This window comes from Buteo buteo, chromosome 10 (genome assembly GCF_964188355.1).
Source record: "Buteo buteo chromosome 10, bButBut1.hap1.1, whole genome shotgun sequence".
NCBI classification, from domain to species: Eukaryota; Metazoa; Chordata; class Aves; order Accipitriformes; family Accipitridae; genus Buteo; species Buteo buteo.
The window spans coordinates 26,960,842-26,987,872 of NC_134180.1; the positions used below are offsets into that span (position 1 = coordinate 26,960,842).

Sequence of the window (27,031 nt, forward strand, 5' to 3'; positions counted from 1 at the left end):
CTAGCCATACTGAGCAAGCTCTCGCTAGGATAAGCGTAGCGTTTCACTTCTGTTCAGATGTGATAGCCAGTGTCCAATAAAAGTATAAGTGTAAAATTCCCCCAAGAGTAGGAGAGAGTCACAAACAGTCACGAGACTTTCTAAGTCAGTCTAACAAAAGTGATAGTTCAAGTTCTTTTAGCTCAAGCTCTGACAACAAATTTTTACCTGTGTTTAGAAACCTCAGCTTTACTAGTTTTCCATGTTATTTACAAGTATCAATTGCATTTCACGGCTGCATAGTGACATTTTAGTACCTGCATACATATCATGATGCAAGACTTTATACAGTATCTCTAGAAATACATACCGTTTTTGTAACATGGTTGTGAAGAGGGCCAAAAACTTTAAACTAAAAAGAACTACTGCTACATCTTGCTGCTGGGACTTATATATTCTTAAGGTGTCTTATATGCTTGTTACAAAAGCTTGTTAAAAAATGTGAAGAATCCTGCAATACAGTATAGCAGCAGCATTGTATGTTACTAAGTTGTTAGCATAGTTTAATTCCATCATGATGCATCAATTTACTGTCTTTATATGATAGCTGTAGGTTTTAAAAGAAACAAAAGTTAAGGAGGACAGATTAAAAAAATGATGGGGTTTGGAATGTGCGTTTCAAATACAGAAGGATGCGTGGTCACACCCAGCAGCAGCAAGGTCCTTTTCTGGCACCAGAAGGCATCTAATATTGAGTTCTTAAATAGCGAACATGACACATACTAGGCTGGTAGGAGCAGGTACTAAACTTTGACTAGTTCTAGTCTTAATCTGAGAATAAACAAGGCTTCAGGACTCCACAGCTGCTAATTTTGTTGTGCACTACTTCTAACTGGAACCCGAATTTCTCTGCCTGCAGGTCTAAAACTGCTTCCTTCCTAGATGGAAGGAATCTGGTTTGGGGCTCGGAGGGGTGGGGTGAGGTGGAGAGAGAGCAAAACCAGGAAGGTGGCTTTTTTTTTTTTTTTTCTTCTTTTCTTCTCTCATTTGTTTTGAATATGTACTGGAGATGACATTTAGGCTCCTAAAATATACTCTAGTTTTCAGGCTATTTTAAACACTGATAAAAAAAAAAATCCTTGTACCTTAAAATACTATGACTATCAGGTATCTAAAAAACAAATGCTTGATTAAACCTATATAACAAATTCTCTTCAAAAGGTGTGAGGAAAGAAACATCAAGTATCATTTTGATACTCAAGACCTCCAAGAAACCTTTAAAGTTCTAGGAAAGAGCTATTAGTGAATTTATTTATTATTCCTGAAGAATTGATCAGCCTGACATGAGAAAACTTTTACAGAAGCACTGTAAAAATTCTGACATAGCTTTACCAAAATATCCAAACTGTATCTGATATTAGAATTTACTGATAAATAATGAGAAGTTGATGATCCTAATAAAAATTTAAACACCATCTATCACAGGCCAAAAAGATGCTAGTGTTAGCTCTTGGATAAACACAGTATGTCAGTTTGTAGGCCAGAAAAGGTAAAATTTCTAGAATGCCAGCCCAGCATAACAGGTTAATCCCAGGGAGCTCATTCTGTTAAGGATGGGAATACTTGCACATATGAAATTTGAACATAATCACAACAGGGGGGGGAAAAGACCCAAACCAAACATGTAACTAATCTAAAGAATTGACTATAGCTGTCAATGAAGTAAAACCACATTTTTACCCTGTCTAGTTCCAGTGTAAATTTCTGATCCCATGACTGATTGGAAATAGGTTTCCAGCTAGTTTGACCAACCACAGTGTTATCCAGCTTCAGTACAGCACAGACTTCATCTGTAAGTAAAGTACACAAACTCAGCTTAAATCTTTAAGAGGATTTTCCACAAACAAAAAAATCTTCAGTAAGTTTCCCTTAAAAATGTAATCTCACATTTAATTGGTTCTTATGGGCATAATAGTGTTGTTGTGGTTTTGGCTTTTTTTTTTTTTTTTTTTTTTTTTTTTACAACGAATGAAGGAACAAATAAGTTTAAAGCTTCAAATCAATTTGGTATTTTAAATTACAGAACACAGCATGCACATTAAAATGTAAGTAAAAGATATGCATAAAAATAAGAGAAGTAAGAGTATACTGAACTGGACAAGTCATCAGTTTTCAGAAGGTTTCTACTACTCCCACTTTTACTTTTACTGGTTCTGCTCATGAAAGATGATCTGGCTTCATTTGGACTCCAACCAGGTAGCGTAATCGATGTGGCTTTTGATCGACCAGGGACGTTTTCCAAAATATCTTGGCAGCCCATTAGCCTAACTTCCAGAGTACCTGGAACAAGATAGACAATGATTTATCAAAGATTTCTGTTCTTAAGTAAACAAAGTGAATGACTAATGATTGATTTATGACAACAGCTCACATTCTGACCCCTGCAGGGTATAACAGAAATACCAGATGAAATCAAAAGACAGATCCAAGACAGACAAATACACTGAAAATAAGCATTAGAAGTCAAATATGTGGGACTCAACCTTCTAGAAGGAGCAGCAGTTCACCAAAATAATACAAATTAAGTTTTTGTTCCATGTCTCTGTTTTCTTCACTTGAGAACCTAACTGACTTGGGTTCAACTTGTAAGCAATGTCACTTTTTACGATGACAAATCTTAAGTTTCTTATTAAAACAATGGATCTTGCAGATGGGACAATAAGAATTTTTCATGAGTTTTATAAAGCCAATTAATATTGGATACATTGTTTCAGTAATTAAAACAAACACATTGACTATTGAGACTACGAATTTGTTTAAGGTACATTCAGAAATCACATTTGCCTGCTGCATGCTAAAGTCAAATCTGAGTTAATACATAATTTAGAATAATCAAATTGTTCCAACTTGACTGAATTTTGATTTATAAAAGCTGAAACAAGAGGCTACTCTTCAAAATCTCCTACATCTTTAACCAAATGAGGTACAGAGGCTGCTGTTCTAATTTAAGAGTTTCCTCCAGCAGCCCAGAAACATCTGAATACCACAGATGGTTACTAGAACAGTAGGTTTACCTCATCCTGTATAAGATCACATCTGTGAAACTGTGACACCACTGACACTAACAAAATTAACTATTAGAAGTGATGAAGTTAGCTAGTTCATAATCATACTGTCAGCTAGAAATGCAGCTCCTAAATGCAGTGTTCTTTTGACAGCAAATGTACTTTACTGTGAAACTTCAAAGTACTCTTTTGTAACAAAACTTAAGTCAGACTTGACCTAAAAATGGTCTGGCAACATTATAGCCCACAGAACAGACACCAAGAAACCAGTCTGAGAAGAAATCCCATCCTGTAGGGAACTAACAGCTGTAAGTGACAGCTAAGCATTAGGCTATGAAGACAAAGAGATGCTATTGGATCCCAAAAGAGGTTAAAAGGTAAAAGAATACTTAGTTCCCAAATTCTGTTTAGGAAAAAAAAAAAAAAAAAAAGAAGAAGAAATTAATAAGCAGAAAGGCTATAATCTTGTGTAAGGACTGGATGCATTTTAGAAAAGTTCCATTGATGCACTTTAAAAAGTATGACAGTAGCACTGATCTGTTTTTCACAGTATTAGAGGCAAAACACAAAGACACTGTTCATTTAAATCCAGTTCAATACAAAAGCTCTTTGTGTAGCCAATATGAAAATGAAACTATTAAGAACTTTGCAAGCATGTAGCTCTGTTTTGATAAGTCCTATTAGAAACTGTTCATATGTATTAATAAATCACGTTTAAAGAAGTATTTGTCACTATAATGTATCTGACCCATGATTATGTATTACAGGAAAAGAATAAAAAAAAACCAAACAAAACCAAACCCAGCTGTTTTAAAACCAAGTCACGATACTTCCTGCACATGGTCCCTGATCATTTGAGATTCCATATGATGAACAAGTTCCCCTCACCACTCTGCAACTTTACAGGGCTCTCAGCTGAGGTCCTGATGCTTTTTACCCTTTGCTACATGTCTTACTGAACCAAAATGGAAGACAAGTAGACTAGCTCCATTTTATTATTATTGCAGCTCAGCAGGAAAGTTCCTCTTTTTGTTTTAAAATATAACCCTGCAGTACTTCAAAACTAAATTCTGGTTTCAGTTATACATGTATAACCAGAGTAACATTGAATTACAGATTGTTAATAGTTGGTTTAATAGTTACATGTAAAATGTTTTAGGAAACAAAACAAAAACCCAAACCTATCTGTACTAGTAATGCTTATATGACCACGTACTAAGTAAATTTAGTAAAGCAACACACCCCCAAGCAGTCAAAAGTATTTGCTTTTCTTTAAGAACGCTGGGAGGCAAATGTTTTAAGAGTTTTGTTAAAGCATAGCTCAGCTCTTGAAACAGTTTACTTCCAATGAAGACAACAATTCCAGGTGAACCCAAGCTATGAGAAGTTCCTAAGTCTTATATTTATATATAAATGTACTGTTCCCTCACAGTAGGCTAAGTCTCTTAAAAAAAAAAAAAGTCTCCATGTTTAATTGCAAGGAAAACAATTCAAACCAATAAACAGAGGCTTCAATAGTTCCATGCACGTTTGTTAGGACCTCCCTCTTTGGTTTAGAAATATAACACATGTTTTGGTAGCATAAATCTCACCACCTAGGAAGGCAGTGTGGTCCAGTGGGTAAAACAGGGACTGGGAGAAAAGCTGGGTGCCTATCTCCAGCTCTGCCACTGACTACTTGTATGACCAGGGCAAGCCACTTAACCCTTCTGCACCTCAGTTTCCCTATCTGTAAAATGGGGATAATGATACTTACCCACCTTTTAAAGTGCTTGATAATCTAAAGATGAAAGGCGTTAGGTAAACGCCAGTAATAGTGTTCCATAGTGACCTAACTTAAAGCCAGAACTTCACTTTTTCAATAGGATTATAGAAAGGTCAACAAATAAATCAAAGAAACTTATCTGTATTTTTTTGGCGCATAGACACTTGGAAATTCTAAATGCCTTTATCTAGGAAAAGAACAACAATGAAATATGTCCAGAAAGAAATAAAGTTGGCATTAAAAACTTGTTTTAAACAATTTAATAAAATAAAATAAAAGAAGCTCCATAAATCATACCTGTTAAAGCTGCTGGTTTGGACAGTGTACTATACTGGTTTTGAGTAGATATTACACTTTGACGAGGACTTAATGTGGGTGAAGAGACCAATGAAAGCTCCTCTATAATAATACTGCTTTTGGGATGGTTTTTAGGAAGTTCATTCAATCTCTGTTCCAGTGAATACTTCAAAAGGTCCAACTTCTGGCTTGATTCATTAAATCTTGCTTGCGCCTTTTTAAAATAAAAAAAAAAATTTGAAAATTGAAATACTTAAAATTTTTTTTTGTGAAAAAACATTTAAAATAAAGTATAAAAAATTGTAACGATGTAAATTACTTCTGAAAGTGCCTTTCTGTCGGTAACTTTCCCAGATCCAAGTAATTTCATTACATTTTTTGCACCTTCTGCTACAGCATACTCTATCCTAAAATGATGCCGTAATTCTTCCATTCGGAGTTCAAGAGGGCTTATCACAGGTTTTGCTGCAAAGAGATATAAACAAAAAATCTTCATTGAGGACCATGCCCATGTTTAATTTCTTTAATATTAACCCCCCCCCCCCATACAAACAGAGAGGAAGGGAGGAAAAAAAGAAAAAAAAGAAGAAAAAAAGTGAGAGATGCAGATTTGGTAGTCCAAAGAAAAGCTTGAGGTATGTCAAAAGCAACAGTGAAATTTTAAACATCTGCATTTGAAGGAAGAAATAATTGATCAGGGCTTCAATCCAATAAACAGGTCCTACTCCTTGAAGAGCTCTAATTGCTAGAGGATGTGAGAAAAAGAATGTGTACTCAGGGGAGTTAAGGGACAAAAGCCAAATCTCCCCAACATCATTCAGCTGACAAGAGGAGGTTTTGAGACTTCCACATTTCTGAACCGCTCTGAGGATTTATCTTTCAAACTACTCTGTAGCTAAGTAGATCCCTGATCAGTTTCTGATAATTCTCCTGCTTCACACAAAATCGCAGGGAATCTGGCTCCTGCCAGCACAGAGAACGTAAGAGGTCCCATACACTGCCTTCCCCAAATGATTTCGGTTAACCATTCTAATGTCTATTTCTTACAGTGTTCAGATTTCCTAAACAGAATTAGAAAGTTTCCTGGATATATTCCTTTCTGTTTAAAGCTCTAAGTGTAGTAGGAACATAAAAAGGCATTTGAAGGTGTTTGAAAGCCCTTTCTAGCTTGAATGCCTTTCTTTTTCTTTTGAACAAATGATACACATAATCCATGTGCTAAGATGAGGTGTTCAAAAAAAAAAAAAGCCAGAAGTGTCCTAATTGTAAAAACAAACAAAGAAAACCACCCCCCATCCCCCCAAACAGAACATACACACAGGTTTCTCATTATCTAGGATATATCGAGGCCCTGATTACGAGCATCATAATACAACTCCAATACTCAGAAACGCACACAAGTAAAGTTCAAAACTTAGAGATGTACCAATATGCCCACAGTTTTATAGTACACTCATGCTATTATAGCTCAAGGGTAATTTTCTTTTTTATTTATTTAAAGATTTCCAAATAAACGCAAGTTTAAAACTACTTCTGAAATGCAGCATGAGTATTTCAAGTCAGGTTGTTTTAAAACCACTCATTTTTTTGTTGTTTTTAAAATAGTTGTTTACTACAAAATAGTTGTTTACAACTCAGTCTAGCCTAAATACCCATAAAGAGAGCAAAAATTCACCTCCATCTGTGCTCCCATTACTAATAATAAGGTCAATCTATTTAAGTATGACAAGCAGGCTTTGAATCTGCATCAGATTTTTTTTTTTTTAGGATAGCGAAAAGATTATATGCTTTCAAGAAAATTACTAGTTATTGTTAAGACAAAAGAAAGCATGCATGAAGGGAGACTGAAGACCACAAAGTAAAAATGCACTGCATAAGGCATAAAAAGGATGATGAAGAGAGATTGTATTTCTCTTCATTAAGCTTAAGGTATTTTGCTTCAAGTCACGTGTATTTGGCATCCTAACACACACAGTGGTATGCCTAGTCTCCGATTATTTTTGGTTCATGCAAGCTTTGTCTAACATTCCTACTAGAAATTTATGATAACTCAGTGTGCATATGGGTACATATCTACATGGCATTCTGACATTAATGATTCTTATTTCCTTTCTACTCCATCACCATTATCAAAAGCCAATTCATTGGTCTGGACTGCCTGAAGAATCTGCATCCGTATAACTTCTATTTTTGTCTTGCTGTCCTGGAGCATCTGCTGAGCTGTGGCAAGAAGTTTTCGATCCTATTAAAACAAAACCAAACAAAATTGTAAACTCTTCATGGAACAAAACACATTGAAAGCTTCAAAACCCACATGCTTTAGGAACAAGAACTAAATCTATGTAGTTCATTCAGTATAGCAGACCAATTCATCTAACCACATTAGGATATTACTGGAAATTAAGTTAGGACAGTGGCATATTCTGGCTGATTAAAGACTATAAGCCACTCCAATGGAAACTGTATCTGTTTAAAGCTGAATAAAGGAGGAATGATCTAGTGACGTTACATGTGTAGATTAATGTTTTGTAAGCTGATACTAAAGAAAGGGCAAGATATTAAGTGTGAAAATACCTCCCACCCTATGTAGAATGACTCAAATTTGAATGACTGTATGATGAGAACTCTTCTAACAGACAAATTTGCTAGACTAAATCCATATAAAAATTTTTGTACTAATTCACTTGAGCTTGAAATTGGAAACATCAAGTTAGCTTACACAGCACATTATAAATAAGTCTTCAGTGTGTTTTTCTGAACAAATCAAAGCTGAGGATTTTTTTGCATTAATAAATACGTAATATACTAGGGTTACTTCATTAGCTATTTCATCAGCAACTTAAAGTACAGTACTTTTCATCTAATAAACTAAGCTAACCAATTTTTGTTTTTCAAAAGCAGTAACACAAGAAGCAGTTTAGAAGAGAACGTTTCTGAAGATGAACTTTCAGTTAACTGATAATACCATTTCATTGTCAGGAGCACAAACAGCCATCCACACATTTCTTCGGTATACCATTTTTTGTCCTCCAGCTACTGGAGATCTGACTTAAAATGGATTATCAAATGGTTCTTGTATGTGGAACTGTGCATGTGCTTCTATGGCTGCTGCATGGTGCTCTCTGTATATTCTGGGAATTACCAGATAACTTAAGGGTGATCTGACTTGCAGTAAGAACGAAAAAAAAGGGGTATAAGAAAATTTAAGGCAGTCTATTTGTCCTGTCTGTGCAGTACCAAATCAATCACAGTAATTAATAGTAGTCAGTGTAGATGAGTATCACGCTTGTTATAGCCCAAAGGGTATTTTGGTTAACTCATTTTGTAGCCACTCTATAACCTCATTAATAAGTTACTTTCCCATGGACATGGTTTGTACTTATATTTTTAATTTTATAATGAAGTTATCAATTATTTAAGAAGTTAAAGAAATTAAATTCTTCCCCTTACCACAACCAAGACACAGAATGCAGTGTAGCACGGATACCCAGAGCTAGAAATACTGGCGCCATCAAGTATACTGTGACAAAAATCAGTATGCCAAGAAGAGAGAAATTTACCTTCACAGAGCTCCTCTATGACCTTGGGCCTACTGCATTACTCACTCAGATATTTTAATGCTGCCCTATGTTCTGCAGGGTAGATACACCAAAACATACACATAAAAAGGCTTTGGCTCCATGGGGAAAAATTGCATCCCCTCTGCACACCATAGTCTCAGAACTCTTGGTTTTAAGTTTTAGTATTAATCTACATTTCAGAGAGAAAGCACTAGTTTTCATATTTTAAGATTCCGTGTTAGCTATCCAATTATTTAATGAGTACACTGAATTTCCTAAATGCCTTCTCAAATTCAGATGTCAACTTTTGAAATAACCACTGCCTACAGTAGAGTATAGGATCTAAGTAACAGATTACAAGCAACTCTAGAATCCTGTATGAAACCTTATCCATGCATCATTCTGATGCATAAATATGCTGTAAGCATTTCTTTGTCTGTATCTGCACCTCTATTTTTCATCTTGCTGCTCTTGATTGTCCTTCGTATCCTCTAACTGCAATGGATTTGCTCGCTCAGGGGCAGCATCAGCCCTTCAATGTGTACAATGGAGGTAATTCAGGATTATAGAGATAACCTTCTGTTTTCAAGAGACAGAAATCCCATCTTCAGAATCAAAATGGATGTGTTATACTCAGCAGCTCTTTTAGTATTGGAGGCCGAATACAAAGTATTTCAAGGCACCTGCTGAGTATAGAAGAACTGACAGTGCCTGTAAAACTGGTATGCAAAGTTGTCACAGGATCTCAGAGAATCCACACAAGTCCAAGGAAAGATGATCAATACCACAGAAACACTTAAGTCCGAATAGGTTGAGCTAAATCTTACTGAAGCAAGTAGAGTAAGTACAAAGGGCAAACCTTCCCATAAGATGATGCATTTATTACTACTAACAGACTGCTTTTTCATTTTCGAGAAACAAATGATGACTCCCCCTTCATTAAATTTAGGTCTGAAAATAATACACATTTGAAATTAGATCATATAGTACACATGAATGAAGGTCACAAAAGAGTTTAAGACATTTTAAAGAGGGACCTGTGACTACATTTTAAAGAACTACTGGACTACTAGGGTTGAATCAAGCTGGGAATTTTCTGCCCCTCTCCCCCACCTCATCCAGACACTTGAGCTGTGTTAAGTTCTGCTTTTTAAAACATAGCCGCCATGCTCAAGCATACAGTTTAAACATGCCAAATTAACTCACTACTGAGTATTAAGAACATGAGAGAATGAATACGCACCATTTTCATCCTGTTTGTTGAAGCAGCCGGCAATGCTTTTGTGTTTTCCAGCTTGCTCTCCCCAGCCCAGTTACTATATACACCCAATCTGGTAGGCTGATTTAAACATTTACCAATTGCAAAGAGAAGATTCAATCATCAATTTTAATTACATGCCTCAATCATAAAGCAAGCCAGAATTTATCCTTTCTACCTAGTCTGATCAAAGCCTGCTAGCAAAGTCTAACATTATAGCTTGAGTGTTTAGTTAAGTTTTCTCAGGCTGTTATAAGGTTACTTACTGAGGGTTTATTAGGAACATAATTCATGTATGTCTTTTGATCCATTTGGGTCAGCTGATTATTATTTTTAAGTGTACCTGATGTTAAGTACATGGCCCCAGAGGATGTAGACTCCAGGGTTTCCAGGAGCTGAGGGACTGTGGTGCATGGACAGCATTCCCAGGCCCTTAGTCATAAGGTGCACTCCAGATATTTCTTCCATCTGCCCCAGGCTAGTAGGTTACAGGTCACTTTGAGATAAGGTTACCAAAGTACCAGCTGGTTCAACAGAAGTGCTGCTGGGATAGAACGAGCTTGATGGCACCTACGGTCCATCTACTCTAAACTCATTTTTCTGGGAGTGAGCAGCATTGACTGTAATTTTTTTTTGAGGTATAACAAAGTCATACAGTAGGATGATACAAAGTAATCTGCCTCTTCACCAGTCTCTAGCAGAAGTTCACTCAAAAACATGAAGTTCCTTTCCAACACTTTCTGGAAGTATCAATTACAAGGGGTAGCAACACAATTCACAGATGTCTACTTTTCAAGTCAAACACTTTGTTTTAATCAGTTCACTGAACTAGCTAGGTGTTGGCTCAGTCAGTTAAGAACTTAAAACATTCCAATTTTGTTTACTATTGTCTGGACACAGAAACATCTAACTAAGCTACTACATACTATTTGTTAGAACTGTGCTTGTGTTTCCCCTTAGTTTGGAAATTCATCTCCTTAATGATTTAGTAAAAGTAAATAGAAAGAACAGGTAATGAGTAACTAGTGAAGGGGCAGGTAAGTAGAGGATTCTCCCTCCCCCCTCCATTTTTTCTCATTTGAGAACTATGACTCCCTTATAAAATGTGGGGTTTGGGGTTTTTTTTTGGTTGGTTTTTAGGTTTGGGGTTTGGTTTGTTTTTATTTCATTTAAAAGGTTTGCCTCATCTTTCTTTGGAGGGATTCTTAAGAGTATGATGAATTTTATTACATAGTTAGGACTATGTAGTAAGTCAAACCTATTTAGGGGTTAGCAAACACTTCCCCTCCACCTCCTTGGAGAACTTCTGGTGCTATCAAGAGAGAGTGAGTGCAAGTGAGCATGTGTTTAAAATTCAGATCTAGAAATACGTGTGGCTTTATTTTTAATTTCAGTTTGGTGCTATCAGATGCTTCCTCTAGAATACCACACTTCTGTAAAAAAGACAAAGTATTTTTATGTGTATTTTATGTGCACGTGTACTAATGCAGATTATAACAGAATACTACACACCTCTTATTAAAACAAATATTTGGTACAAATATTTTTCCTGCCAACTACAACTAGATGACCATTGGCAATGCTGCGTTTTATGTAATTATCATGCACATTACAACTTTAAACTAGTGGGTTTTTGTTCTGTTTTGGTTGGTTTTTTTTTTAAATTTTTTTTATTTTTTAGTGGAGCTAGGAAAAGCATCAGATACCAGTCAGTGTCATACCAAGCTTTGCTGCTAAGTGAATCACACATGATCAAAGATTACTAGATGTACTAAATTTAGTAAGCTGGATTTGCTATTTAGGTTGAACTGCATGCGGACAAACGATAATACAATCACTTGAGTGGGTATCAAACCACAACAACAAATGCTACAGTAATTTGTAGCAGATTTGACATAACTATTTTAAAAAAAAAAACAAACCCCAAACTATAAATACTGAAATTGCATACTGTTTATACATTATACATTCGCGCCACAGCAACATGAAAATCCACAGTCATTTCATGTTCTTTAAGCATTCCAAAGCCTTACCTTTGAAGAGCCATTTGAGTACATCTGTATCATATTTTCTGCTCCCTGTTTTACCTTCAGTTCTATATCCAATTGCTTCTTTAAGGCCATCAATCTGTTGTTAGTAGAAAAACGAGGATCGCTATTTGGAGTATCAGGAGTCCTAGGACAATCTGTGAATTAAAGGTAAGATGTAGTGTGTGTGGGGGGGGGGGCAGGGAAGAAAAAAACCACCAAAACCCAAACTCCTCCCCCACAAACCACCCTAAACTCTATTCTATTAAGTTATAGATTAAACAAAGCTAGAACATCATATTTAAGTATTAAGACTGACCCTCCCGTCCAGAGCTACTTTGCAACAGCACCGCAAATGCGCCTTAACATGAAAAGCCTCACGAAAGCCTAGTGACTCCTACACATGTCCTAATTCACATGAATCACTTCCGGGAGTGGTAAAATAGGCAGGTTTGCAGCTAGGTCTATTTTCGTTTCAAAGGAGATTTATTTCTTTTGGAATGTCTCGAGTCAATTAAAAATGCAGTTTTCCATTAAGCTTTCTTACACTCCTGATTTTAAATCAAAGTGTTTTAAAAACAAACTTGGACAATAATATTCAATTCTAATGAGCATGGTCTAAATACAGATATTATGTAGATCCTCATTGATTCTAGTGTGAACACTGCAGACACAATTTACGTCAAAATTAAGAATAGATAAAACGAGACTTTTCCTTAGTCATAAAGCTGAACAATTTTTGCTCTGGAATCATAACAGAATCCTGAGGTAACTGAATATATAGGCAGACAGGTTATTGAACAACCGCGATCTGCGGGAAGGATAAAGCTTTTTCGTTTGACAATATTACTGTGTTTAGATCTCCATCTTGCTGGATTAATTTAATGGAATGCAAGTTAGTTTTATCCATCAAATTATATAGTCAAACTCCTAAACTTTTCTATCCTCCTCCAGAAAAGTCTCCTAATCACTGGTTCATATTTCCGCTTCTGCAACATGAACTGCTAGTGAACTGAAAATAAGTGGCCACTGGATTATTTCCTAGTACTTAACTATTTCCAACACGACTGTCCTTTTAGCTAACTATCTCCCCTAACAGTCGCAATGGAGTCTATTTCAACCTTTTTGTAAAAGAGAATAAATCATGCCCACTGTAATAATTTTTTTTTGCTGTTGATTTCTTCTACCCTAACAAATGAGAGAATACCTTCTCTATGGGCAAATGACAGTTGGTGTCCTGAAAAATAATATTCACTCCATACCAACAGTACAGTCTTTTTTCCCAATTTTAATTAATTTTCCTTGAATTGAAACTAGGATGATGAGTGAAGTTCCTGAAATCCTCAATTACTAGAAAACACAGTTATTGCACTAGTAGCTTACAAATTATTAATTATGAGGTGTCATGGGGAGAAGATGTCTTATGTGCCATTTCATACTTCTTCTGTAGAAGCTTCTGATAACTACTTTTGGAGATTTGATACACTTTACTTTCAAGTTTGCTGTGTAATTTCCTCCTAAATTGCAATCTTTGCTGAGGCTACATACAGATTTCATATAAGGAGAAGTTTTAAGTTCCTCTGCTGCTAATTCACTCTTCAGTTCAAGCCACTTCAAGGCTCTTGATGCATCCTCACTACTTAAATATCAGAAAATACTAGATGTTAAAAAAAAAAAAAAAAATCCGCGTTATTCCTCATCTGCTTTGTTGTTCACCCTCTCCTCAATGTTTTGGCTTGGTTTCTCTGTGAAACTGCACTTGAACAGCTTTACCTTAAATCTGTTTTTAATAAAACAAAGATTAACAACATGCTTTCCTCTCACTTATGTCTTCACATTCAACTAATCCTCACCTAATAATCTGTTCAAAATTAGAACAAATGTGAGACTTGAAAGTCACAGTGTCAAGTCTCCTTGTAAAGTAGATTAATCGTATAAATGAATGTTTACCAACTTTAGATTTATGATGCAAGCATCTACCACTTAAAGATCCCAGCCCTCTGATGATCCCTGGGAAGACTGTGGGGCTCCTGAAGTCTGTTTTCACAGCTTTTAAGGACGCACACAGGCAGTCTTCTTTTGCATTAAAACAACACTCAAGTTGCAAGTCAAGGACTAATTAGAGATACCAGGTTCAGGTTGCCCAGGCAGCTGTTATTATCTCTCTTTGCGTGTCTCCACTGTAAAGGTGTAACCACATCACTTACCTGGGTCATCTCAAGAGTTGGTCTGCACTCATGGACATAAACTACCCTCTACCTTTTAGTTTAAATGGTTCTACCATATGCTTTGTTAGTAACCAGCAGCAAAGGAAACTTTTCTGCAGGATGGACTAATTGCTAGGAAGAAATTATGTTTTGCCTTCAGGTATAATAGCTGCTCACTAAACTCCCAAACATGGAACTATATGGTTTCTTAACAAAAATATTTTTTTTTTTTAAAGAAAAAAAAAAAAGTTTACCAACAGCTTTTCAGAAATGGCTTCCAAGTGACTCCTGCTGCTGCCCAGCCCCATTACAATTCAGTAAGCAGCCCGAGACAGCTTCTTACACAAGAATTCAGATTAAAGTTTTAAATCAGCCAGACAAACTGGTCCTGTTATGGAAAGCATTGACAATCTTAGCAGCAGCACTACAAGCTACATCTGTATTAGCTGTTTCCCTCTCTCTTTGTAATGTCTACTGAGGTTGTAATCACTTTGGTATGGCTAGTTATCTCTGATCTATTTGTGTAAAGCACTATACAGAGGGGCTCAAATCTCATCTGGAGACATTTAGTCATCTTCATAATACAAATAAGTAATAAATTCATCCAGATAATTGCAATTAATGGGATTTATGTATATGCTTAGAATTAAACAAGAGTTAAGTACTCATACCAAATTAATTTCACTCAAGTAGGTAAGTGGGGACAATAAGAGATTCTCCAGTTTGCCACGTTTGTTGGTCAATAAGGACAGTACAAGACTTGCCATTTTGGATGCATTCAAGTCCAACTTTGCATAGGACAGCAAGAGCTTTGCTGGGGTATGGATTAGTGCTCCTAGGCATTTTCTTCTTGACAGTGAATATCAAGTGAAGTAACAGAAGTATTTCAGCTGAACTTGACTTCATTTCAAGTAACTAGCATGTTGTTTTTGCTGAACAACTATGAATGTTGTTGCCTGACACAAATGAGTTTTGTGCAGCTTGTTAGCACACATCCAGGCTGCTGGAACAGCTGCAGTACTGCTTCCCCAGCACCTGCAATATCCTGTTTTCATGAAAATATACTCGTAAGATTTAAAATAAGTTAATAAAAGATGGTTTAACTGATTTCTTTTTTTTTTTTTTTTTTTTTTTTTTTTAATGTCTGGATTGCATGAGGACAATGACAGTTTTCAGTCTGAAATGTTTATCTTAACCATGATCTTTGCTCTTCTGAAAACCTTTTCAGGTTGAGTCTTTGCATAGTGCTCACCAGCAAAAACTTCTTGCTTCTAAATTGCCTTTTACCAGCACTCCCATCTAAATTAAATTTATCAGAGTAGTGACACAACTCTACTCTTCTGAGACTGCTGCTCATTTCTTTGGGGACTCTTCCCAGATGCTAGGTATGCTATTTCTTCAATAAGCTCAGTGTGAAATCTAGAATCCCATATAACTTGCTGGATTTGGGTTCCTGGATGGTACTGCAGCATTCTCCTAAGCTACTCAATTAGCAGCAAGTACCCTTTGGTAAACAGTTAATTTTAAACTTATTTGAGGATATTTAATTGCAGTTAGCCTTATCAGTGTCATACCAAACAGAAATACCTGTGATGCGTGTTTAGGCATTGCTGGAGAGGGGAAGAAAGAGGCATCGTTAGGCTTTTTTCAGGAAGTCAGATGGTTGCATCAGCACTTGAACTAAGCCATCAGTAAGTCCAAGGCAGCAGTGGACATTCTGCACTCAGCATCCAGCACTGACCTCCTGGCAATTTTTGAAGTTCAACTGAATTTCAATTCAGTAATGGCTAATTTTAACTACTAAACAAGTGTCAGGAGATTGTTTCAAATTGCTTCAATAATGTTATTCTATATTAAGGTTCCCCAAAGTTACCATGAAATTCCCATGGATATGAGCCTTGTAGGTGGAGTCTGCTGTCTAAAAAGTCATTATCTACACCAATTTGGTTGCTACCTCTACCACCTTCCAGTAATTGGTCTTTGGTGTCTGACAGATTAACCTAGTCAGTTGTAGGGACAAAGGAATCCCCAAAACAGTCTCTCTCACTCTCCTGTCAGCTAGTCATGTTCTTAAACAAAATAATTTATGTTCCTTATGACTCCTACAGCCAAATTTGATGTAAAGTGGATAGCTTAGAAGTTAGTTAGGAGAATGGAAGAAGCATGAACTTGTCTTTTTGATTTCATGTTCTCCACATTTTTAACCAGTGTCCTCAATTCCCTCAAAGGTTTTTCTATCATCTCATCTTCCTATCCACCTTTACTTCTGCTCAGTAGGACAGATTAATTTCCCAATTCAGTGACTTGCTGTAGGTAAGCTATTTCAATCTCACACCTCAGAGTCACACTAAAACCCACAATCTCTACTGCTACTTTTTAGACACATGAAAAGAATATCAACTTAATCTGTTCTGTTCTACTGTGTAGAAGTATGTTTTCAAGATACAAAATTTCTTAATCTCTAAGACTGAAGTAACCATCCCCATGTTACGCATTAAAATAAATCTCTCATTTTCAGCAGTAATGGTCACTAGGCTTGTCCTACTCATTTTGTATTGCTGCATTCTGCTTCACTTTTAAGTGCTGACCTAAAAATTTTAAAACTCTGCATCCTAGTATGACTAATACACTGCATGATAAGGGCAGACCTGGGTACAATGTCCCACTTCTAAAACAAATCTAGATTCACCGGCAACCCCATAATGTAAAGTAAACCTATGTTATGCTAAAAGTAATTTCTGAATTATACATCTGCTGCCAAATCTACCCTCACATTCAGTAATATAGCTTTTTAGCAAACTGCACTTTTTGGTTAAGGTTTAATACCAAATCTTCAAATAGTTGTGAAAATAGTTTCCTATGGCATTAGGAAATGGAAAGCTTTCAACTCTAGGCAAACTACCATCAAAACATCTTAACTTGCTTGAAATGGAATATTAAAACACATTTTTCTATAGTAGATTCATTAACACTACATTTAATGGGTTTAACATATATCAATTACCCTGTGCTGATTACAAAGGAGTTAGACTCCAAATTAGCAGTTTGTTAAAAAAGTAGTGTAAGTTACTACTTGATACCATAAGCAATAGTAAGAGTCACAACAGCTTGCATGGCACTTTTCAGCTCTGAGTCTGGAGCTCTTTAGAAATATATGTTCACATCTGCTTTTCAGATACAGGAACAAGAAAAGATTAAATGACTTCTCCAAGTTACCACAATGACCTTTCAAACAGTCAACAGAAACAGTCCAAAAATCTTCAGAGTTCAGGCCTGACAGGTCAAAGGGACCATCATCTTGTAGGCAATGATTCTCTCAGTGTTACTTCTCAATGGATCTCAGTCCTGACTTTGCTACTTAGAACCTGCAAAAACCTACACAGTGTACTCTAGAAGACAGGGAAAAACATAGGGCCACCCCCAAAAAATATTAAAGTACATAAAGAGAACACAGATCTTGACTCCCACAGTTCTTGAACCCTCTTTACCTTATTTTCAGCATTCATGCTCTGCACAGTATAAAAATTTCCCACATATTTCCTTCTCTCTTTAAATCATAACTGACGAGAAAAAGGTCAAACACAAGTTAAAGTGAAAATCTGTAACTCAGAATAAAGCTAACCTTGGGAAACAATGTACTTATTCAGGGAGCTCCCATATTCATGAGCAAATGGTTATTAAATTCACTGTTGATCTCGAGCAAAAGCAAGAATTCCCAAACTGAGATACCTGTGACCTCTCCACAGAAGTATCTTCTGTCAGATGGCAGTGATATTTAGAGCTATGTGTACACCTATTTGCTGAATATTATGTTTGTGTGTGTATATATAAATATATACACACTCACACAAGCACCCACACAGTTGGCGTGTTTTGTATTTACAGTTTTATATTACCAACCTTATCTTGCAAAGGCCAAGCTCACTAATACCTTGTCAAACTTAAGACTTCAGTATTAAAAATCAGAATACCACCTAGATGACTTGCATCCATTAGTCTCAAGACAGACAGAATGTTTACTGATAGTGCTCCCCCTCCATGAATTAGTGACCATGAACAAGGAAGGAGACAGGCAATTAAATTACAAGGCAAACAGTGTAAAAAAACCTCAAGCATTTCAATTTTGGAGGGTGGGTGCTTGTAGATCTTTGATCTAAAAAGAGGTATTAAAAAAATTAAAGACCACTTATTTTTTTTCATTTTTTTTGGCAATATATTCTATTAAAATGGGTCTTACATAGGAATACCTGATGTGATACTATACAAAGAATAGAAAGATCTCAACAGAATTCCTAAGTTTTTTCTTACATATTTCAATAATTAAGTAAGACTGTAAAAGCTATCTACCAAAACCACTTTGAACGGAACAAAAGTTAAAAACATAGTACTAAGAAGTTTAGAATGCATCAAAAGCAGATAGAAGCATGTAAGTTTATCAACCTTGACCTTTTACCCCTTGAGCCTTTCATGAAGCCTCTGGTATTTGAACACAAGGCATGAAGAGTCTGTCTGCTAACAGTTATTCACAAAATAGGCACTGTTGGCCTCTTCAGAAGTGTACTAAGGATTTGAACAACATTTAGATCTTTGTACCCAAACTTTCTCTCTAGAACTAGTAAATGCTTTCTTAGCGTCTACTGCATTTCCCAAGTCACGCACAAGGACAATATTGCTCATTAACTCATTGTGATAAAGAGTTCTAAAACACTACACTGGAAGGGGGCATTCTGACAACAGCATTCTGTGCTAATCCACTTTTCAAGTTCTACTATTAGATGAACTCTACAAATTTATGTTCACACAGATTTTTATATTTGGTCTATATACAGTTTATATACAGTTTTCTTGCTGTTTCACTCTTCCCGTTCCTTTAAAAGCCATGCTACTGTCCATACTGAAGAGGATTTTCATAAAGTTTAGCTGATACGGAACAGAATGCTTCATGCCTACTAAAACCCCAATGGCTATTTATGAGGCATACATTATTGTATTCATTTTCATTTCATGCTGCAGCAACTACTTTGCCTCACTAGCTCCAGCTGCCCCCCCACAACCCCGCCCCTTGTATGTTGTGAAGATCAAAAGTGAAAAATGCAGACAATACTGTGCAGGCCACCACAGACACTTCAACACTTTTGCAGCATGTCACAGAGCCAGAAAGTATGAACTGCTGACATCACCTGCCAGTGTTTTCCTAAACTCTCACTGTAACCAACCTTTCTTCGCAAGGATGATGCAGTCTTTTATTCTACTGCCCAAGCTTCTTAGAGCTTGGCATTCACTTTGCAAACACCTTTGACGGCTTGTGCACATTTGTTAACCTTTTGCCAAGAAGAGTCTGTGCAATGTGAAATCACCAGGTTGGCAATATCTCCCAAGTCATTCCACAAAGCTGAAAAAGGACTGTTTACTTTCACAACATCCATCTTAAGATACCAAGCCTGGTATTTTTAAAAAATACATTCAAAATTAGTACTGACTCACTGCCACAGAAAATACTAATTAAAGCCGTTAATTACAACCATTCTGTGATTCTGTGAAAACTATTTCAAATTGTCTTTAAAATGGTAGCTTCATTGTGGAAAAGCCTGAAGACTTAACAAATCATTGCAATAGTAAGAAATGTTTGATAAGTTAGTCAGATAAATGGTGTAACAGAAAAACAGTTTTTAAGAGTTAGATTACACTGATTGAGAAAATATTTTAATATAGTAATAGCTGAAAGTGAAGAACTGGTACAAGTTAAGTTAGTCTTTAGAGCATCATCAAATAGTCTGTGAAATACAGTGCTCCCCAGAAAAAAATTTTAAACTCAAAGGGACGGGACACTTATTTGTGAGTCAAAACAAATAGGCATACATAAGTAATAAACTCACCAGCTAAGGATTTGCTCATTCCCAGAACAATTTTTTCAAGTGAAATGGGATACAGCTTATCTAAGCTAAGAGAAAAAATTGATTTCACAGTAACATATGGTACCTGCAACATCTTCTGGATCTGTTACAACAATGTGTGCATTTAGCTCCTGTAACTTATGATGCAAGTCTTCTAACTTCTTATTTGATTTTTTCAAAATGTTGTCCACATATGCCAAGTTCTTTTTATCCGTTGTGACCTTCCTGAGGTTCTCTGCTCCCTCCTTGATTTTAAGTTCCTTCCTTATTTCGCGCTTGATTTGGTCCTTTATTTCATCCAGCTTCTGCTGTACCATTGTATCTGAAAAGTCCAACTTTTGGCCAGTGCTCACATTCTCAGAGGCTAGAAGACTTTTGGCATCCCCCTAGAAAAAAAACCAAAAACAACAGTAATATAACTACCAGGAAACACTGTTTCTTGACAACGCATGCTGCACACTTAAAATGACTAGCCTTTAGGCCTCTGTATATTAAACACTCACTTTGTAAGACCATTTACTAACCATGGGTCTACACTCATGTTGCCCTAAAGCAACAATCTCGCAAGACATTACATGTTAACTGGAATTACATTTTACAACAGATTTATTTTAAATTTAGTGACATCTTTACTATGCCTATTTTTAACACCAAGAGATTTAAATACTTCTGGATTCGTCATGGCTGCTTGCCTGGCAGTTATATGCCTCAGAGCTAATGACTCACATTTGTAATTTTCTAGATTTAATTGTGTGTTTTAACAGACCAAATGGATATAGAAAATAAGACTAACTTCGAACAACTATTATCTATGATGAATTTTTATACATTCATTAGAACAGATTCCTTTTAAAGATTGTAAAAAAAAATATTAAACTTAGTGGTGTTTGCAAATGTTTAAAGAAATACTGGTGTCTTTATAAAGATTTATCAAGATGTTACTGGAAAATAAATTTGCTAGATTTTTTTTTTTTTTTTTAAATCCCTCAAGTAAAGCCTTTCACTTTAAAAAAATAATAATGATTAAAAAAAATAATCTTACTTTCTTGTGCAGGCAAGCTAGGCTGAAATGGAAAAAAAAGTTGCAGCAATGAATAGGAGTTGGTGTAGTAAGGGAGAAGGGGAGGAAAGGTCTTCAGATTACCAATATATATGAGGTCATGCTTGTGCTTAGTATATGTTTACATATCATTGAGAAGTAAGAGTACAAAGGGCATGGTATAGAACCTACATTAATAAAGTACAAATACAATTAATTACATACGTAATAACACTTGCTGTGTGTCTTATACATGGGCCCTGTACAATGAGTAGATGCTAGGTCCTACCCAAGAAGGCTTAGCAAGAACTGAGGGAAGGTCAAAGGGCTCTCCTGAACTTAGAATCTGATCCAGTCATAATTCAGTATGTATTTAGTAAATGTGTGGCCTGATCCGTACATAACTACCCAAAAGACCAAAATTACAGTAAATTTTCTTAGACACAATGAAGAAATTGCCTAGACTTCTGAAACATTTGGGTGGACAGTAAGGTATTTGAAGGGATGATTAAAAATTAAAAAGTTTTGGGTGTAAAATTAGTTGTCATCGCTATTTGCTCTTGGAAACACCAACAATACAGCAGAGGAAACAGTAGAAAAAAACATTCAGGAAGGAGTTCAAGAAGCACAGCATGGGCCTAATAAACTGTAAGAATGTCCCAGAACACATGATCTATAGATATAGCCCACAGTGACTTGTTTGTTTTCAGAAGATTTTGGGGAAATGAGGATCATGAAGGTTGTGCCTGGGCCATACACATCAATAGATAACGCTGGTCAAACTATTTCAGCCTGTGCACTTTCCAGTGATACTGCCTTCTATAAGCAAGATCCAATCTACTAGTCCTCAACTATAATTTTACAAGTTTACTAAATCACCTTTAAACCCCTCTTATTAAAACATTTCTACCCATAGCTGCTACTTTTACTACAAACAGTCAGCAACTTGAAGATTCTTAAATATTAAAAGTAGTCGGAATCACCATCTTGCCACGGAATTTGTCTATCAGTGAAAAAGACAACAAGCAAGCAACTACGTAAGAAACAAAAGGAGAAAAAAAAATCATGCAAATTTATACTTAAAGTGCACTTGTGATTCCTGTAAGTCCATTTCTGTTAGTGCAGATTAAAATAAATAATTTATTATGCATATGGAGAGAGGCTATTAATAGTTGTACTGGGAAATACATGACATTGTTTCCATATATAGGCATATAAAAAGAATCAACTTTTTTTTTAAAGAATAATCAATAGTGATGAGCAACTAGTACAAAGGTTCATATCCATAATGAAGGAAACTGACTAGCACATGTTGAGTGTTTTGTTTTGAGAAACAACTGAAACTGAAAATAAATTCATATAGTAACCATATAGCAACTAAAGTAATAAGTATATCCAAATTAGATTCAGATCTTTGATTTCCCTGTTTGTCTAACACATAAAAATTTAGGATGTAAAAAAAGAGCTTCAAGATTAGTACACTACTATATAGCCTTTAAAAACAGAGATTAAAATGCTGTTTGTAAATAAAAAAAGTGGGTATTTTTAAACCATAATCCTTTGCACTTGTTCTGCAAGCTTCTTGGAAAATAACTCATCATCTACCTCCTTATACTTTTCAAAGTTCACAGGTAAACATACCCCCCCCCCCCAACCAAACCACAAACACCAACCAAACCAAAATCCAACCCCCACAAACAACCCACAAACCAAAAGAAAACCTTTATTCTGTATTCCAATAGCACCTGAAGTATGCTACAATTATGCCAAGAATGTACACTTCTCAAACAGAACAATGTAATTAAAATATAAATAATTCAGAAATATTCTTGACTAGGGTTTCCTAAAGAGACTTCAGTTGTTTATCTATTGAACGATAATGTATTTTGTTACAAGGGAGGTTTTTATCCCTCTAAAAGTCCTACATCCCACCTGTTAAAGGGATGTTATGTCCTTCCATAAAAAGGTTTTGGAGCCCTTGTTCCAGATACAGAGCCTATAACAAGTCTTCAATTAAATTAAGTCTTCATGATCATTAGTAATTTGCATTCCAAATTTCCAGTAATTAAGTTAAAGTTCTCCTCAGCTTGAGCAGTCTCAGCAGCACCTTTGTCCCTGGACTTAAGGGTTTCAGGATCCAGAGTCTTCTCCAATCTGCTTCTGAGACAGCTAAGAGTTCAATAGTGTGGATGCTAACACTGGAAGCTGGTAACATTGCCTATGCATTTAAGCATTCATCTTTAAATCCCACCCCCCAAAGCCACAGATGATACTCCTTCTGTCTCTCTTGTCATCCAGAGTTAATTATACTTTTGAACTAAAAGTATCCTGTCACCTAGCTACCTAGATGTGTCACCTGGCACAAAGGTCACTGTGAAATAAAGTCTTCCAAGGAGGCAACCGTGCACTCAGTGACCCTGAAGGTCACTGTGAATGCAGAGCAAGAGCGTGTTCTGCAAGCAAAGTTGCTCCTCCTGCTCCAGCAGCAGCACGTTTTGCTGCTGGGATGCAACGAAGGTTTGAGGCAGATCCTCATGCTGGAGAGATGAGCAGCCCCAGCAACATTCCATTTTAAAATGGTGATAATGCCAAGATGGACACAACTGGGCAGAATGTCTAATAGTTGAGTAAGAGAAGCGAGATAGGATTTTTTTCCTTAAGAAAAGCACCTCCCAAAATGCTAAACTCAAACTCTACTTTTAAACTGGAAAGTGACTTAAAACACAGCATATTCCAGCTTTTGATGACAACCTATTACAAGTCTCTGGTTAGAGCTGAATATTGTTTCAAAAAATTGTTTTCCCCATTTGGATAAACTCCTTCCCAGGTTGAGCCTCACATCCATTAGGACATAGGTGTTCTGTCCCCTCAACCTGAAAACTAAGTATGTCAAAAAATGGTTGGAGGCAGGGGCCAGGTCCTTTCCTTTGCACTGCTCAAGGAGGCAGGGTGCAAAGACAGAAGAAATCATTCACATTCTCTATACCAAGAAACCATCAATGGATTTTGCACAGTCACTTCCTTTACTCTCCCTCCCAGAATCATTTAACGTAAAATATCGTAAGAGTAGAAATGCTCTGAAGCAGATAATGACTAAACCACTCCTGCTGGCAAAACAGAGAACAGGCCTCACTGCTTTAAAATGTAAGACAAAAGAATGGGCAGCCAGTTACCAATCCTGAGTTTCTTTTTTAATTCTGGTAGTTTTTTGACTGCTGGTTAAAAGAGAGGAGCCAAGCTTTGTTGGGTGGTCCCAGGACTGGGCCACTCAGCATAGCATCCTTCCCTTGTGCCACAGCAGACTGCTGGTGACCTAGTTCTTTGCTCCAGCAGCAGCAAAGGGCAGCGGGCACCCGGTGCTGCTCGTAACAACCTGCTTCTTGGCTGTAGCTGTACAGAAAGCAATTAGAGGCAGTGGTGTATACTTCTTTGCAATGGGAAAATACATGTTCACGAGTCAGACTGGAGATTTCTGAAACATTTCAGCATGTAATGGAACTGAAGCTACATTTACTACAATAAACTATCAAGGACCACAAATTAGATACTACTGCTTAAAAAAAAAACCAACAAAACAACAAACACCACAAACCCCCGCATATATAGCTTTCCTACTGCAACGGCCTAATGACTCAACCTCACTTTGATTGCTGGCTCAAAGACTATCTATTTACACAGGTGAATTCAAGATGCCAGCCTTCAATTTCTGTACTCCTGGGAAATGTTTTAAGTATAGCTGCTGAAAATAATGGGTAGTGGTCTGAGCACGTCTTTTAATACACAGAGTCTATTCTGGCTGATGTGGTGAAAGAGAGTAGTAATGTTGTTTATGAAAACCCATGGGGGCCCCCACACTTTTTCCTCAGGTCAGTTCTGAGCCAAATAATTGGTGAAGCACGTGCCTTGCCAAACTGCATTTACCAGCCAAACTCTCATTTAAGAATAAAACATCTCAGTTGCTGAAGGATGGAAATGATACTGCTGAACAGAAGAGAGTACCATGAAGCTGAACATACCAGAGAATGCTGCTTAGCTGCTTAAGTTGTGTAAACTGAATGACTTCCAACTCAAAATGAGATTCTCAAATTGTCACTTCTTAGAAGAAAAAGATAACGCTAAAATCCTGGGTGTTAATACCTCCCCAAAGAGTTGCTCCTAAGAGCACAGTACAGCTGCACTGTGTTATACCATGTATTTACCATAGAGAATACTGAATAGGGCAAGAATTCAGATCACTTCTGGTAGGAATTGTTATAGAAATGTAAGTGGAACCTTAAACTACAGCATGCTTAACAGCTGATGTGTACTCAGGCACAATATTATTTGCAGTTCACACTGAATTGCTACTAGCACACACTCAACTTGTCTTTAGGAAAAAAAAAAGACCATATCAAAACTCACAGAAAAACTGTGTATATTTTTCCTAAAACTATTAGCTTTCCTTTTTATATGCTCTTGAATTTTAGTAACCGTTTCAATAGATGATAATAGACAACTAAACAATAAGAAAACCTGTTTAACAGGTATAGTAAAAAAAGCTTGGCTATTTAATATAAGCATATTCATTTCAAATATAAAAATAGGATTTTCATCTTATGTATAATTACCATAATCCAGAAAGACTAACTGTTTATTAATTTTTCATTTCATTTTGAAGAGCTGCAAGTACAGATTTGGAACTATTAGGTCTCTTAGTACAATTTTCTGATTAATCTTGGTGGGGGTTGGGGGGGAGAATTTTTTCTGAGCTAACTGCCAAGGTCCCTGAAGCTCTCTATAGTAATTCCTGAAACTACAGTAGTCTTTGATTTTAAGAACAATGTTAATCAATTGCAAACTTCCCTTCCCCCCGAAGTCATTCATAAAACCAGATGTGACTGCTTGTCTGGATTACTGGAACTACATGGACTATTTCCTCCTGCCCAGAAGCAAATGTGATTGTGGTCAAGATCTCAGCACTCACCCAACATCAAGAACAACAAAAAAAACCCCAAACCTTGGAGGCTTAATAGATTTTGGCATTAGTTTGCTGTGCTAACATGTTGCAAATCAGGATTTAAATTTAATCTAAGTCACAGGTCTCTGCTTTGTAACAACCGGCTGTTTAAGGCACAAAGATACATAGTGCATTGCATTATACATGGATGAATTCGAGTAGGACACTGATTAAACAGGGTTCAATTCCTATGCGCAAACAGTAAATGCCTGGCTACATGTATAAGAGATGAAATACATTTAAAAAAAAACCAAAACAAGTGTTCCTTAAAATAGGGATGTTCAACCTACAGTCCTCAATCAGCTGGTCCCCTCTGCCTGCCTATCCCAGTTTCAGATGTTGTCCCAATGAACACTTCAGGAGTAATGTTTGCTTTTAATCACGCGATAGCTGCTGGGCTGCCTGCCGCAGCCAGAACATCGCACCTAAACAGGCAATAAAATTGCCTGGCGATTCCTTGCAAACATCCAGGCTTCCAGCCACAAGCGATCCCCGATTAGGCCAAGGTTTACTAATGCAAAGAGCACGCTCCCCAAAAGTCTGTGAGCAGCACAGACTTGCTTAAAGAACAGGAAGTTGTGTCCGTGAAGTGATGTGCCAACACTGATTATAGAAAGGGGCATAAGAAAGAGAGACTTCCTCGCCATGGAAGGGAAGGAAAACATTTTAACAAATGCTGCCTTCAGCTGCTTCTCATTGTAGCAGCTCCTGCTGGTTTTATGCTAGGAGAAGGACATGCAAGAAGGCTTGCAAAGAAATATGACATTAAAAGAAAATCCTCACAATCACCTTCCTGATGATTGCGAGGACTCGATGGAGCCTATGGCGCAACATAAGCGATGAGCACTTGACTCTGAGATCAGTAGATGGCTACAGTATCCAAGAAGTGTGGCTACCTATTCTGGCAACAGGCGTGGTACAGACACTTCAGCAGTTTCCAAACT

At 36.6% G+C, this 27,031-nt stretch overlaps 1 protein-coding gene across 6 annotated transcripts in view; it reads right to left on the reverse strand.

Annotated features, from left to right (window-relative positions):
* The window catches only part of PKN2 (protein kinase N2), a 56,549-nt gene that overhangs the window by 11,626 nt on the left and 17,892 nt on the right, over positions 1–27,031 (reverse strand). For 2 of the 6 annotated variants that reach the window (XM_075039073.1, XM_075039070.1), the window contains exons 2-9: positions 20,138–20,438; positions 11,958–12,109; positions 9,910–10,005; positions 7,231–7,348; positions 5,426–5,571; positions 5,107–5,320; positions 2,134–2,319; positions 1,720–1,829 (exon numbers count right to left, since the gene is read on the reverse strand). In XM_075039073.1, the coding sequence (XP_074895174.1) occupies positions 1,720–1,829; positions 2,134–2,319; positions 5,107–5,320; positions 5,426–5,571; positions 7,231–7,348; positions 9,910–10,005; positions 11,958–12,109; positions 20,138–20,438 (1,323 nt within the window). Of the gene's footprint in view, positions 1–1,719; positions 1,830–2,133; positions 2,320–5,106; positions 5,321–5,425; positions 5,572–7,230; positions 7,349–9,909; positions 10,006–11,957; positions 12,110–17,383; positions 17,561–20,137; positions 20,439–27,031 lie in introns of those variants that run through there. The other 4 variants (XM_075039074.1, XM_075039072.1, XM_075039071.1 and 1 more) reach the window with 3 other exon arrangements.